The sequence below is a fragment of the Podarcis pityusensis genome (assembly GCF_964106645.2).
Source record: "Podarcis pityusensis genome assembly, chromosome: 12".
Taxonomy (NCBI): Eukaryota; Metazoa; Chordata; class Lepidosauria; order Squamata; family Lacertidae; genus Podarcis; species Podarcis pityusensis.
The window spans coordinates 26,744,523-26,760,325 of NC_138037.1; the positions used below are offsets into that span (position 1 = coordinate 26,744,523).

The 15,803-nt window shown below is 38.2% G+C and overlaps 1 protein-coding gene across 5 annotated transcripts in view; it reads left to right on the forward strand.

Annotated features, from left to right (window-relative positions):
• CDK14 (cyclin dependent kinase 14) overlaps nucleotides 1-15,803 on the forward strand; it is a 217,314-nt gene that overhangs the window by 127,618 nt on the left and 73,893 nt on the right. For all 5 annotated transcript variants that reach the window (XM_080975366.1, XM_080975365.1, XM_080975367.1 and 2 more), the window contains one exon: nucleotides 7,649-7,712. In XM_080975366.1, the coding sequence (XP_080831492.1) occupies nucleotides 7,649-7,712 (64 nt within the window). The remainder of the gene's footprint in view (nucleotides 1-7,648; nucleotides 7,713-15,803) is intronic.

Consider the following 15,803-nt stretch of genomic DNA (forward strand, 5'->3'; position numbering starts at 1 on the left):
ATTAATTCCTTCACAGTGAGACCATACACAGCTGTAGAGGCTGAACCAGTAGCTGCATTTCCCCTGAATTCTGAACATTACCAGCAATAATTATTTTTCCAAAAACTTGAGTTCAGACCATTATAATTTTGGTGACACTACTTGCCCCCTAGGGATAGCTCTGTATACTAAAACAGTGGTTCTCAAGTTTTTCCTTTTTTATCTACTGTGGTTCTCAATAAACTTTTTTTGATCAACACATCAGAGTATAACTCATATTTTAATAACATTTCTTAAGCATTTGCATGGTTGTCAAAACCAATACTGTGTTATAAAAATCACAGGCCACAGGCTAAGAAGCCCCCTTCAACTGGAAAACTAGTTGACTGCACCAGTGTCATATTTTGAAACTCAGAATATGAGTTTCTGAGGGATCTAAGGGTTCTGAGCCAGACCCTTGTTAGAATGGTCAGTAATCAGACTGTGATCAAAATGGTCTCCATTTCCATTATCAGAAGAAGAAAAATCAAATGCCGAGCCAAAGTAAAGATATTCTCAACTGTTCCGTAGCCTTTCCATAGGCCACCTGCATAGAGTTCATGGACCAAATGTCTGTACAGTGGTACCTCGGGTTACATACGCTTCAGGTTACAGACTCCGCTAACCCAGAAATAGTACCTTGGGTTAAGAACTTTGCTTCAGGATGAGAACAGAAATTGTGCTCTGGCGGCGCGGCGGCAGCAGGAGGCCCCATTAGCTAAAGTGGTGCTTCAGGTTAAGAACAGTTTCAGGTTAAGAATAGACCTCCGGAACGAATTAAGTACTTAACATGAGGTACCACTGTACTAGAAAAAATACCTAGTTACTCCAGTCTATGATTATGAATAAGACTTGCTCTTACACTGTTCATCTCTTCCACTGTTTTCATAAGAAGTGACGAGTACAGTGATTTGTACAATTAATAGCATCCTTATTTACATTTTCAGCTACCCTGGTTTATCTTATACTTTTTCTTTCCCTTTCAGGTCTAGATCAAACTAGATCACTCTTTCTCCCTTTTGAGTCTAGATCAAACTGAGAATGTTTCTGGTATATGGAGTATGCCAAAATAGCATGATATAATGTGATGTACATCACAGGTTTTGTTTTTTTGTTTAAAGAACGAATTTCATTGGAGGTGAATTATCAAATAAACTGTCTATAACTACTTGGTTTAATCTTTTATGAGCTCATTTACATTTGTAAATCTGGAAAAACTCTTGTTTTCACTATGACATGTTGGAGTTTAAAACACTTTGTTCTGTGGGATTGATCCAGATAACTGTTTAAGCATTATTGAGTCACCATAGTCCTGTTTAATTTAGTTTTGGCACACTTGTTTCAGCATATAAACAGAGTTGGTTTAATATTGAAAGAAATGTGAACGACTCCAATGGCCAATTAATACTTCTTTTTTCAATAGGAAGATTCACAGTGGAATCATCACTCTGTTCAAAGAACCTTGCTTTGGTTACTGTTGCTTTCTCTCTGCAATATATTGCCAGTGAAGCAGGCATCAAGGACCTTAGTGGCCCTTCTATATTTCCAGTGCCAGTAACAGTTCACTATCAGATTACCTAGTGTCAGCCAAACTCACATTAAGGTTAATTTAAAAGCACTAAAAGCACCCTGTGTGGTTGTTTATTCTTAGTGGCTTAGAAGCTATTGTTTCAGCTTAGTGTGGCCCCTCAGCTGGGGAGAAATAAGAGGCCCTGCATCTAATCTCAATTCAACATAAATGAAGAGGAATGTTACTAACACTCTCTCCACTTAGTGTCGTGAATCTGGTGGAGGAAAACCTCAATGAGGATGTAGTCTCTAGGATAAAATTTTAGAACCATAGACATAGCCAATACAGAAGGACTAAACGAAATAGAACTGTTCACTAAATAACTTGGGGAGTATGTATAAAATGTAAAAATAAAATAAGACCTGAGATGTATACGTATGCAGCATTTACACTGTGGTAATTGGTTGCAGTCTATTTGATCTTAGCATGATGAAATACAAAGCATTATGCTAAGCGTTACTCACATCTTCATTTCCTTTATTGCGCCACCAACTGTTCTTTTTTCTCTTGTTACCTGGAACAAGTGACTATCTCTATTAAAGCTGTGCATGCTAGTAAAGAGTTTTAAGAATAAATGTTACATTATTTGCTTAACTTCAACAGAGCTAAAGCAACTTAGCTATTACTGCAGGTTTTCAAAATCTTGAAGGCAAGAAAGCTTACCTTAATACATGTTTATTTGGAGAGAACAAATGAAAATTACTCAATAGATTCCCAGTGCTCACTGCAAATCAGTATATTTTTATTACAAGTTGTCAGTTTAGAAATATTCTTATGAATAAAATAAATTAAAAAAAACATGACTAATCATGGAAGAATTAAAAAGGTCACCTACTAGTCTTCCCGAGAGTGCTAATGATTTATGATTATATCCAAGCAATCATTTCAGAGAAAAATATATATTACATTGTTCCTAATGCTGAATAGGAATATGACAAGTCTTTATTCATTTTGTCAGCGGTAAGTAGTGATGGGCATTTTAAACCCAATTTGATGTGTTGTTTCTTCATTTTGATATTTTCAAGGTGAGTATTCAATAAAAGCACAGGTGTCTTTCAGGAGTTCTCTCCAAGTTTTTATTCTTGGCATATCTCTTCACTTGTTGGCATCCGTCTGTCTCGGGAGACAATGGAAGAGTGTGCCTTTGTAGGTAAAGTCAAACTGCTGGAGAGTTATAGCACCTGCTGTGACTGTAGAGACAGATGCAGAAGAGGCATGCTTTATTGCAGGTGGGGCACATGAAGGCATCCGGTTTTGCTGCGACATACATATTTAGTTTCTTCAATTTCTCTTCTGCTTTTCTTTCAAGAAGCTAAACGCCAGATTTCATGGTTCCTCCCCATTTTATCCTCACTGAAACCCTGTGAGATAGATTAGTCTGAGAGAAGGTTAATGGCCCAAGGTTTCCAGTGACTTCCATGACTAAGATGGGAAGTGACCAGGCTCTTCCCAGCCCTATCCAATAGTCACTCCGGCATCACTGCATAGCTTAGGTTTTTCATGTATGAACATTATCACATTGCTGTCCTAGGTTTGGTTGCTATAGCGCATATAATGAATGTGATTAGTTGATTCAGTCATATAGCACAATATTGAGTATAAATTAAATGTAGATTTTTTTTGCAACTGACATGCATTTCAGTGATTAAAGGCTTAATAGCGACTGTCTTCTACTGTTTTGTATTTTTTGTAGTTAGTTTACAACTAACTTCATTTATAAAATGTACTCCACAGATCCTCAATGAGTTAACATTACCTGCAATTCTGCGTAATTTCCCCTTCTACGCAGAACAAAATGTACTCTTAATACATTTTCTAGAAGGCACTACTACATTGCTAGATGTATGCCTTTCTGTCTTTTATAGTCCTGAAATTGTGCTTAAAACCTTACCAGTTTTCAACACATGTGGTTACATGTGGTTCAGTGGCTCACTTTATGAAAAAATTAACAACTGGGCATATTACCAAAATGCATATTTTATAGACTATGGCATTGGAAATGGAGCCTACTGGATTTTCTGTTCCCTTGTTATCTTGTATTAGACAAATGAATGTTTAATTACGAAGATAGAATTCCATATTGATAGAAATCTGAAATAAAAATAACCCACCATCAAGCCTGCTTATACGCAACCATTAACAGGCAGGGCTTTAAAGACTTTAAGTATCTTATTACAGCCCATCATTCTTACTGTTCTATTTCTCTCACACATATGAAAATAAGAATTTTGATGACTGAAAATAAAAAGCGTACATTATAGTAATATTTGCAGTAATAGTGTTTCATCCATAGAAATAATACCTTCCCTAGACAAAATGCAGACATGGACATTGTAAAGACTTACTAACATAATTAATCAGATGGGCAGAAATGTCATGATTTTTGCTGCTGTTTTATATGCCCTATTTATTTGTTCTACAGATGTATACAAATAATGCAGATTAGTTATCATGGATCCTTATGAAGTCATTTTTATAATTGATAGATTCTTTGCGGTGTCTCAGTTGGGTGCATTTGTGTTTGTTAGTGTGCGTGTCTTGCCAAATACCCAAGTGGGACCTTTGTAGATAGTTGTGCGTTCTCTGGAATGCTGTGCTGTAATTGTCTAGTCTCCTTGCCCCAGAATCGCAACATACTAGAATATATTTCTTGGCCTTAAATTCATTTTCTCTTCCTTCATGAATGTAAAGAATATCAAAGAGCCTGATTTATTATCTCTTATGGAAACTAATGCTTATAGTGGCAGAAATGTTCATGCATTTTCTCTCGAATATTGAGCTTGACAATAAGCTATCATATTGTGCCTTGCAAAGAGGGTTGATGAGGCATAGACGGAATTGTCACTCAAAATACTGAGTCAACATACATAATATATGCTGCTGGTAGTTACATCTGTCTCTTTTGCCTTTTTAAGCTTTTCATATAAGCCAAGAATTAATCTGAAGAATGCAATTTCTTCGTGATCTTTACTGTCACTTAAGTATCTAGTTTATGGCCTCTGTTATGCCATTGGTAAATAGAAAACAGTGATAATTCGCTGTAATTATTGCAACAATACTCATATGTTCTGTGTATAAATTTTCTAAAACAACACCTTAAAAATCACAATAAAAATTACATTGACAATAAATAACTTTCAAATCTCAACCAATTAGCACTAAAGTAACCCAGTACAGTAAACGTCTGAGGAAACAGGTTTTTAATTGACAGCAAAAGGCATAGAGTAAAGGGATTACAGTAAACTTACTGGGAGAACTTTCAAACATTGGAGAAAGCTTCTTCCAGAGGTAGAAGACATTAGTAATGGAAGCAGCATGGGGCACATTGCTATTTCTTATAAGGTTTGTTTATTTTCTTGTGGTCCTGTTCAGAACTATCTTTTGAGGAGAAAAAAACCTATTGGTCAGTTTCTTAAAGAACCTCTACAAGCACTAAATTACAGTTTTTCTTTTCATATTGTTCTCTCATTACTGCTATTCCCAACCATGTTCAAGACATTACTGCCTTTCTCGCTGGGTCTAAAGCAGTGTGAAATATTGCAGAAATTGGGGAACTACCTTTACCCAAAGAAACTGCTGTATATTTGAAGTAGTGTCATGTAAACGATTAATTGTCACAGGATTTAATTGAAGATACTCTGTGAATCCACATATGGCTGTCTGAACTTGGCTCGCTTCTTGAAGGTTGCAACTGCACATTTATTTTAAATAAATAATCTAAATTTCCATGCCCACTTTAAACTATCTTGCTTTGTTCTCCTAATTGAAGAAAATTATGGGAAGATTACTAACTGAGAGAGTTGCTGATAATCTGTAGTTTTGAAACAAATAGGTTCTTATAGAACCATAGAATTGTAGAGTTGGAAGGGACTCCAAGGGCATCTAGTCCAGCCGCCTACAATGCAGGAATTTCAGCTAAAGCATGCATGACAGATGACCATCCAACCTCTGTTTCAAAACCTCTTGTGGGAGTCCGTTCCACTGTCGAACAGCTCTTACTGTCCTGATGTTTAGCCAGAATCTACTTGATTCCATTGGTTCAATTCCCAGCCTCCAGAGCAGGAGAAAACAAGCTTTCTCCATCTTCCATGTGACAGCCCTTTAGATATTTGAAGATGGCTAACACATCTTCTTTCAGTCTCCTCTTTACCAGGCTAAACATACCCAGCTCCTTCAACCGTTCCTCATAAGGCTTGGTTTCCAAACCCTTGATCATCTTGGTTGATGCAGCCTAGAATAGCATTAGCTTCTTTTGCTGCTACATTATGTATCTCCACGCAGAGGACCTACTACTCGCTTGTTCTTCCTCTTGCCTTGAACATAGCTGAAGAAAACTTTTAAATTATTTTTGGCCTCTCTTGGTAGACTGAACTCATTCTGACCTTTGGCTCTCCTGATCTTCCTCCTGCAACTGTTGGCTAGTTGTGTATACCCTTCCTTCTTGATTTTCCCATTCTTCCATTTCTTATACATGCCCTTCTTAAATCTCAGTTCATCTGTAAGTATATGCAGCCATGCAGTATATGATTTCTTTAGATGCTTCCCATTTTTCTTTGATTTTTTTGCATTTGTGCTTTCAAATTTCACCTTTAAGAAATTCTCATCCGTCTTCGACTCCCTTCTCTTTCAGTATTTATGACAATGTGATCTCACCCAGTATGTTGAAACCAACCTTCCTTATGAAAAGCTCTTGCAATAATATGCCTTTTAAACTTTTGATAGTGCTGCACTACCCTGTGTGCCGTGCTCCCCTTCCCTCCCCCTGTTAGTTTTAGTGGTTTCCATTGTGGTGTTGTCTGATGGCATGCTACTGTAAGAATAATGTGCCTTTCTAATTTCAATTCTCTGCCTCCCTCTCCTGGTCAAAGTGAAATATTGCATGGTTGCTGTTATATACTGCAGAGTGTGTATGGGGGGGGATGCATACAACATATTTGCAATTCTTCTGTACTTTCACTTTCATGTGAGGTAGCTTTGGCTAATGTAGAGCTACTGCTGAGCAGAAATTTGGAAATTGCATTCAAACTCTACAGTCTTTGCACACTGATCACTAGCCATATCTTCCACAAACACTACTTTAATAATTATCAGACTCTTCAAGGCTACTTGCTATTATAATACCCAGTCTGTCTTTAATGTGAAAGGTGATGATTAAGGAGTAAAAGTCATGGTGTTGCTGATACATTAATATGTTTTAAAATGCAAACGTTAGGGCTTCTTTTGCAAATTAAGTAAGAAAAATATCTGTTCAGGGTAGCCATCTATTTTGTATACAAAACACAGTTCTCTGTCTGAAGGAGTTGTTTGTTTTAAGGGCTATCCTCTCCAAGTGCAGTTTAAAGATTAAAGAACTGTAAGAAGGGAGAACAGGACCATTGAAGGGACCCAAACTTTGGCAAAAAAGAAAAGAAAAAATGCAAACTGCAAATAAGGCATACTAAAAAAAGAATTTGTGGAATGTATTGCTACAAACATACAGACACATTGTGGCTTAGATGCTGAAGTCTCCCACTGCAGTGCTCCCCATGGTTATTGATGCTGATTTTGATTTCTTTAATAATGTAGTTTTCAGTGTTGAATTAATTAACAGTAAGCCTCTTTGTATCAGGTAGTACATAAATAATGACTTGGTATTCTGGTTATAAATGACCTGATGAACATGGAGTTTAAATGATTAGTTCTTGTTCTTTTGTAGTAAATCCTGAAATAGTAAATCTTTTAAAACCTTGGGCAAATCAATACATTACAGTGGTACCTCAGGTTAAGTACTTAATTCGTTCCAGAGGTACGTACTTAACCTGAAACTGTTCTTAACCTGAAGCACCACTTTAGCTAATGGGGCCTCCTGTTGCTGCCGCGCCGCCAGCACAATTTCTGTTCTCATCCTGAAGCAAAGTTCTTAACCTGAAGCTCTATTTCTGGGTTAGCGGTGTCTGTAACCTGAAGCGTATGTAACCTGAGGTACCACTGTATTCTTAAGTTAAATCAATCATAAAATATTTTACATGAAGTGGCCATCTGTATTTTAAACTAAATGTATTTGGCTCTGTTTACTTGTAGGTGCTTGGAACCCCAAATGAAGATTCATGGCCTGGAGTTCATTCTCTGCCCCATTTCAAGCCAGGTAGGTTTCAAGACCTTGCCATCCGATTTCATATTTAAATACCATTTCTATTGCGAAAATATTCTGGCATTATAAACAAAGGTGCCCTTTCAGATTTCAGCTGATGAGTATGCTGCAACCTGCTTCTAGCTATATAGGAAGCTGTTCTTGGTTTGTCTGGTTCAGTATTGTCTGCATTGATTAGCAATGATTCTCCTGGGTTTCATACAGGAATCTTTCCCAGCCTGGAGATGCCAGGGATTGACCTTGGCACCTTCTGTGTGCCCAGTAGTTGCTCTGTCACTGAGCTCTGACCCTTTCCAAGTTACTGTGTGCTTTGTCTTGGCCATTCTTTCCCCAAGCTTCAACCAGAGAAGTGAGGCTGTTTACATTACCTTCTTTCCATTCTCTCTATAGGCTTTGCTCAGGTTAGTGGTGCTACTCCCTACAGGATCTCAGGAAAGTCAACATCACCCTGTCAGTTTATAAATCCTAGTGGCAAACATCACAATTATATGCCCCTCTGAGATATCTTACTTCTGCAGAGATACCCTGGCACCGTCAGGGTGACATAGCGCTAACCTAGCCATTGGCCAGTTGGCATCTGAACTGCATACTGAAAATTTATCTCAATAAAATTGACTTGCATTTTTTAGTTTCAACTGTTCTTTGTATAAATGACGTAATGTAATGCCTGATGTCCAATCATTTACTCTCCAGAATTTCACTGGGTTTAGTTTAATGTCATCTTAGTCATTTGTTTTTATCTGAATGCCGATAACTTCCTGAAGAGGAGCCCCTGTTTTGCTGAAGACTGCGCAAACTCCCTTTATTACTAGGTACATGTGATCATGGTTTCAACTAAGCACACAGAAAGTGAAAGTTGGTATAGAATCCCACTTCCTAAGAATCTCAACCTTCTAAGTTAAAATGTTTGATAAGCTGTTATCCCTGCTCTTGTCCCTAAATATCATCTTGGAAATGTTGTAAGCCATAATACATTTTCATTTCCCTGTTTTTTTAAAAAATTCCACTCTCTTACCCACTCTCCCAATTTTGCTATAAAATTGACAGTCTTCTACACTTTATAAATATAAATTTAAAGTATTTGGTCTTCCAACCCCCTGGAAATACAAAGTAGCTAATATTTCAGAAAATATGATTTAAAAATAAATGTATAAATTTAAGAATACAAGCTGAGTTACTTTGAAAGGCACTCATTTTAGTACATTGCTAAGGCTGCTACTGTTGTTTAATTCTGTAAAAATGTGGTGGTGTTTTTCCAGTGAAGAATTTGAGTTTAGAATAGTTTACTTCAGAGGTAGTTGACTACGGCTCCCATAATTCCTTACCATTAACCATGCTGGTTGAGGCTGATAGAGTTGGAGTCCAGCAGCATCTGAAAAGCATCACAGTGGCTAGCATACTTGAAAAATGGGGTTGTTTTGCCAGTAGGTGGCAGTCAAGAAACCTTTCTGAGCTGGTTAATTCTGTTTGATTTGATTTTAATTTGTGTATATGTGTCGTGTGTTTGTAATTTTTCTTAATAGAGCGGATTCAGGGAAATAAACTGAAAAGGGAATGTTATATAGGCTATATTTTAAGATAGCCATTGTGTTAGATTTATGTTTCTCTGGTTAAATGCTATATGCTTTGCCAGTTGTGATTTAAAACACTAGCTTTAAAACACTGTACTTGGAAAGGTACAGATGATTGTCAGCTGGAAAAAGCCAGCTGAACGTTATCATTCTTTTTCTGTGAGTAATAATTTTTTAGACCTTTGTTCTTTCAAACTTGATCTAATTCTATACAAATTTGTAATCCAAAATATTATCCTTTACTAGCAATTATTATTTGTAGGCTTCATGACTTCTCAGAAGCGCCAAGTACTCTGAATTCCCTTTGGCAGAAACAAATTAGATGTGGTTGCAATAGATGTAAACATGGATGTAAACATTCTTAACAGCAAAAAGAATAGGTGGATGAGTCTGGGAGAAGTTGAACAGTCTTCACCCACAGTCCAGCAGTCTCGCCACACCTGGTGATTTTCTCTTCAATACTAGAAGTGCGTGAGGAAAGAGAGAGTGGGAAAACCTCTTTCCCAGGTTTCCATGTGATTTGGTCAAATTTGTATTTTAAATACATGGATTTGCTGCCATTATATTTGGCTGCTAGATAAGCATCTTATTGATGCTCTTAGTTTAACACTTTGGCATTAATGTGGGAGGAAAGTTGCTTGGTTCTTTTTATAAGGTTAAAAAAAATTGTTTCTGCGTTTGCTTTATAATGGAATCTAAGAACCTTAAGGCTGATTTAAACTGCATGGCTCCCACACAGAAGCTGCAAAAATCCTTTTCACACACTGACAGGTGTGATCCAAAAGAACTCACAAATGTGCTGCTTCTTCACTCGTACAGTATTTCTCTCCACATGAAATTCTGCATTCCTTTGATGATAATAGTGCCTTCATATAACAGGTAAAATGCATATTGACAAAAGCTATCAAATTGTGTGCTCACTGCACTGTAATCATGCATTTCTGCCTAGTGTGTCTATCAATGCAGAAGTTTGTCTATTTTTTTCTTCCAATTCTAATTGACTTAGGGAAAAAGTATGCAGAAAACACTGATGAAGAGAAAGTTAGCATCTGCTAAAAGGCTTTGATGTCTAAGCCTAGCTAGGTTTTCAGCAGAAAACAAGATTTTGAGCAGAAGGAAGAAAGTCATTAACAGCTACTAAGTTTAAAATGGCTGGTGACAATTAAATATCTACAACTTTTTACATTTCATTGATTATTTAATTTCTATACTGCTTAATATATTAAAAATAACTCTTAAGCAATGTATAAAAACAAATTTGACAGTTCAAAATCCATGTCATCTTAAACTATTATTAGCACCCTAATTTAAGAAACTCCCCCTGCCTTTCCATGGTGTGATTTGGTATAACATAATGTTGAGACAGTATTCCTTCCTGGGATGATTGCATAATAATCTATTCTGGGCAGAAACTGTGGCAGTACTGGCCCAAGATACAGACTGAACTGGTATCAAAGGATGTACTTACCATATTTTTCCGTGTGTAAGCCGAGCTTTTTTGACCCAAAAATAAGGTTCAAAATTTAGGCTCGTCTTATACACGGGTAGTGCTGAGGGGGAGATGCGCGAACGGTTTTTTGGCATGATCCCGTATCATAAGCAGCAATTGGCCACTTGATTGATCGGGGGGGGGGGGGGGAGATGCCATCCGCCGGAATGAAGTGCAAGCCCAAGATTGTAAGTGGCGATTGAAAGTGACGCGAGTGGTTGTGTGCTGCGTTCTGGCGGGTGAGTGATTTTCGGCATTCCCCCCAAATAATCCTCCCCGAAAGCTCAATCCCCCCCATTTTCTAAATTTTGAGGCCCCCAAAATAGGGAGCATCTTATAGACAGGGGCATCTTAGAGACAGAAAAATGCGGTATATTATTGCTGTGTCATGTTTTGCGCTCTTATACAAGTGTTTAACAAAAAGATTTTAAAGATATTTCAGAGAACTAATCCTTGCTCAAGTTCTCATCTGAGCCAAAAGCAAAACACCACAAAACCTCCCATTTTATTCAGCTTCTTGCAACCTTCCAGGCAAGATAATGAGCACTTACTCATTATTGCAGAACACAGTGCTCTTCTTTCTAGGACAAAACTATGAACATCGGTACTTTTCCTCTCTCACACTCCTTGTTGTGCTGCCTTAGGAGCCAAGCACACAAAATCAAATGGATAAAAAGCATGCTTCTGTTTCCTTCTCTGTGATATATGAGGACCAGTAGAGGGATGCTGGGATCCAGGCCCCTAAAGCAGTATGTGGGATTAATTAGTAACTTTATTAAGGAGCTGCTCTGAACAGTAAAATATCCCTGTTAGACATTTCTGGTGCAAACTGAAGTAGGAACTCAAATCAGTGAGAGAGTAGGAGATATCAGGTGAACATGGGGAAAAATAGTAGGCAAATATGCACACTTAATCAGATAAAATGTAATAAAACAAATAAATGCATGCACTGCCTCTTTTCTGCCCTGCTTTGAGCTTGTACTTTTCCTTTCCGCCCAGAGTGGCTAGGGAAACTCAGCCAGATGGGTGGGGCATAAATAAATTATTATTATTATTATTATTATTATTATTATTATTACTACTACTACTACTACTACTATTACTATTATTTCCTCAGGGTGCCTCCCCCACATTTCTTTCCCTCGGAGTCAAGGCAGTTTAGCTGTTTAGTTCATCAATGCTATTAGGCATGAGCATACTAGATAATAAATGTGCTTTCGGAAACAGCTCCAAAGTGTTATTAAAAAGTCAAAATTAATGGAATAGGTGTGTGTACCAAAAACAACACAGTTTAATAGGCTTTTTATGCTGTAGAGCAGGGGTCCTCAAACTTTTTAAACAGGAGGCCAGTTCACTGTCCCTCAAACACTGTTGGGGGCCGGACTATAGTTTGAAAAAAATATGAACGAATTCCTATGCACACTGCACATATTTTATTTGTAGTGCACAAAAAACAGGAAAAAACAATACAATATTTAAAATGAACGATTTTAATCAACATAAACTTGTAAGTATTTCAGTGGGAAGTATGGGCCTGCTTTTGGCTAATGAGATGGTCAATATCTGGTTCCATATTTCTCACTGCTAGTCACAGCACTGTCAGGACAGTCGTATACTTTTGCAAACAGTGCAGTCATTTTCCGTTTATTACAAAGGTCCTTCCTCCTCAATGGGAGGGCAGAGAGAGCTTTAGAATAACTTGCTTTCCAGAAATAATTTCCAATGCCACCCCTGAGGTCCAAGCTCGGTGCGGATCCTTCCCCATTCCAACTCTAGAACACTTACATGACTCGCAGGGAATTCTGTGAAGATCAATGGCCACCTCCAGCGCTCAGTGCAGCAGGAAGGATAGCAAGCCGGCTCTCTTTCTCTCTCCTTCCCGCTCTTCCTCAGGCAGCATCCCACTCAAGTTGGCCATGGCGATCAAAGATATCTCTCCCCTCATCCCATGAGTAACCGGGTGCAGACTCCTTGCGGCACAAACAGACCAGCAACCTCACCCCCAGCTCTGGCACTCATGCTGATCCTGGGGTTTGAGGAGCTCCCTGGCAAAGGGAGAGGCGGGGAGAGGAACCAACTTTAAAATAGCAACGCCGCTTGATCTCCCAGCCGGACTCTCCCTGCTGTTACCACCGCTGAGACCAAAGGCAGCAGGAAAGAGGCAGCCCGCCACAAGACTCCTGCTGGTGAGGAAGAGCAGCAGCGACAGCAGCAGCGGGCGAGCGCCAAGCTGGAGGTAGAAGCGGTGCAGCTGCTGCCTTCTCCCTTGGCCAGGGGTGCGAGGAGCGCTTCTTATAGGATGCTTGCCAAGGCCAGCGTTGCGAACTCTTTGCTTAAGATGGGAGGGTGGGGAAGGGAAGGGTGGAGACGGCGGTGGCCGGCACGGGTTTAGGACCCTGGCGGGCCGGAGGCAGGCCACGGAACGTACTTTGAGGACCCCTGCTGTAGAGAATGGCAAGTCAGAGAAGGTGTTTTGTTTTTAAAGAAAAGACATCAAACTTTTAAAATTTACTCCTGAAAATACATCCAGTGGTAATGGATGTATACCTGAACCTTAAATTAGGTTCTCAGGATTAGGTAAATCCAAGTTTTACATGATTTTGTTGTCACTTCTTTATTAAAGTTAGGTATTAATATTCTGAATATTATCTGGAAATCAAAATTTCATCCTGTGTTTTGGGTAACCAAATTGGAAGACTACATTTGACTCTCATAAATGCCAAATGCTGTATTTTGAATGAAAGGTTATCATGGATTTTTTTGCCTTAATATAAAAGTTACCAGTGATAAGTCAAAACACCATACAGGTATATTTATTTAAAAAAATAAAAATAAAGTAGGCCAGCAGTTGTTATCCAAAAGCTTTATTTGCCTAGAAAGTTTATGAAGTAATTTATAGGCGTCTTGGAGAGCAAGATGAGTAAATAAGGTACTCAGGAGATTTGGGGCAATAATTAGGCAACCAGAGACCATAATTGTGCTGCAAGTGATGTAGTTTGAAATTCAGGAGCAATAAAATTCTATTTTTCCTCTAAAAGGATTATTTTCTCCCCTGAGATTTGTAAATGTGGTGCTTACTGAATTGCTTTAAGAAAGGTTTAGAGCAGAGCATAAGGCTTTTAAGAATTTTGAACAGAAAAAATGCAAATAAGAGGTATGTAGTCTCATAGTTCCCAACATATTTTGGTCCATAATAAGTTTGAAATAACATTTGGGCAGCAAAATAATTTAGATTCATAAAACGGTCCATAAATTGCTCCACTTCCTGCAAAGTCCTTACATGCTACTAACTATATGTTCCAAACAATGACTGCTGTTATCCTTTTATACTGTAACAGTGGTGAAGTTGTATTCTAGCCTCCTTACATTCTAGCCTCCCTACAGCTCTCTAGCTTACTTTACACACACACACACACACACACACACACACACACACACACACATATATAATTTTATATGGTGAAGGGTGAATAAGAAATATTATAAAATTGCACCAGCCATGTGTAGTATGTGTAGTAGTAGTAGTAGTAGTAGTAGTAGTAGTCCACCAGCCCCTTCTCTCAGCCAATTTCACTTGAAACTCTTCTTACCAATCCTGGGTAATTTGCAAGCTAAGTTTGTATTCAGAACGTTCGTGGTAGGAGTGAAAGCAACTTGAAAGGGAAAGTTGCAGAGGGAAAGAGTTTTCTGTAAGTCATCTTAGAAAAAGTTGTATCCTGAAAGGTGTGGGAAATAGTACATAATAATTAAATAAATGTTAGTCCTACGCAATGTTTTCAAAAGACATTTCATTTTCTTGCAACGTGCCCATGGATCTCTCTGTCCTTTTATATCCTGAATCACAAGGGGATGGTATTTCTAATCCATATTCCCTTTACTGGGGATTCCCCTTTTTAGTCTATTGCAGGAAAAACAGCACAGCATTCTGTGGCACCTTAAAAGACTTAGCACATTTTATTGTGGTATGAGCTTTTATGAACTAGTGTCCTTTTTATTAGATGCAAGATTACAGCTGATAAGGTTATGCCTCAATAAAAAATGTTCGTCTTTTTGTTTTCATTTTAGTTTGAGTTGGAACCTGACAATATCTCTTAGTAAACCCAAAATCAGCTGGTATGGCCTTCTGTTGGTATCTAGGGACAGTCCAAAATAAAACCATACAACACACAGTTCCAGTTGGCAAGTTGGAAAGGGCAAGGAAGCAAGATTTGGCAAGAATTTCAGATATTTTCAGTTCATACTCTACACTGCATGTTTGAGAATGAAGTTAATTTTAGAGATTTTGTTTCTTGTCCAGATTTGCTCCCATTGGCACTTTAAAAAATGTTAGGGGCTTTGAGTCTTTGTTTACATTATTTTGTAAATTCTGTTTTATTTTTTCACATTTAACAAGTGAAACATTTTAGTGCTGCCACTTCCATCTGTTTTGTTACACTAAACAAAGCATATTGATTGTCACTTATGCTTCAGTATCTTTGTCAGGCTATATCGTTGATTTGTCTGTCGCTTCATCTCTTCTCTCAAACCTGCTGCTCTGTCACTGAATGTTTTTTTTCAAGCTCAGTGTACAGTAGATATAGCCAATGTGGTGCCCTCCAGATGCTGTTGGACTAAAACTCCCATCATCCCTGACCATGTTTGCTGGAACTTACGGGAGTCCAACAACATCTCGAAGGCACCATGTGGGTTATTTTCTCTCTTGTTTTTGTATCCGGCCCAGGACCCAGACATGAAGGAGGGAGAAGCTAGGCATGCTTTACTGCAGAGATAGGGAAACTCAGGCTAATAATCATGGAATAATTCCATCCCTTACTCCTGCAAAACAGGAAGAAAGTAAAATTAGTACTTCTTTCCCTTCGCTGATGGTTGAGGAATTGTGAACAATAAAGAACTTTTGTTTCTTGAGCTACTATTATGGGCAAAGGAACAAGTAATTACTGTAATTGTGGGACTGTGGTTATTCTTATCCAAGTAGAGGTTTATATGAGTTGCATACCTCCCAGCTTGTCTCTACACAAGAGCCTG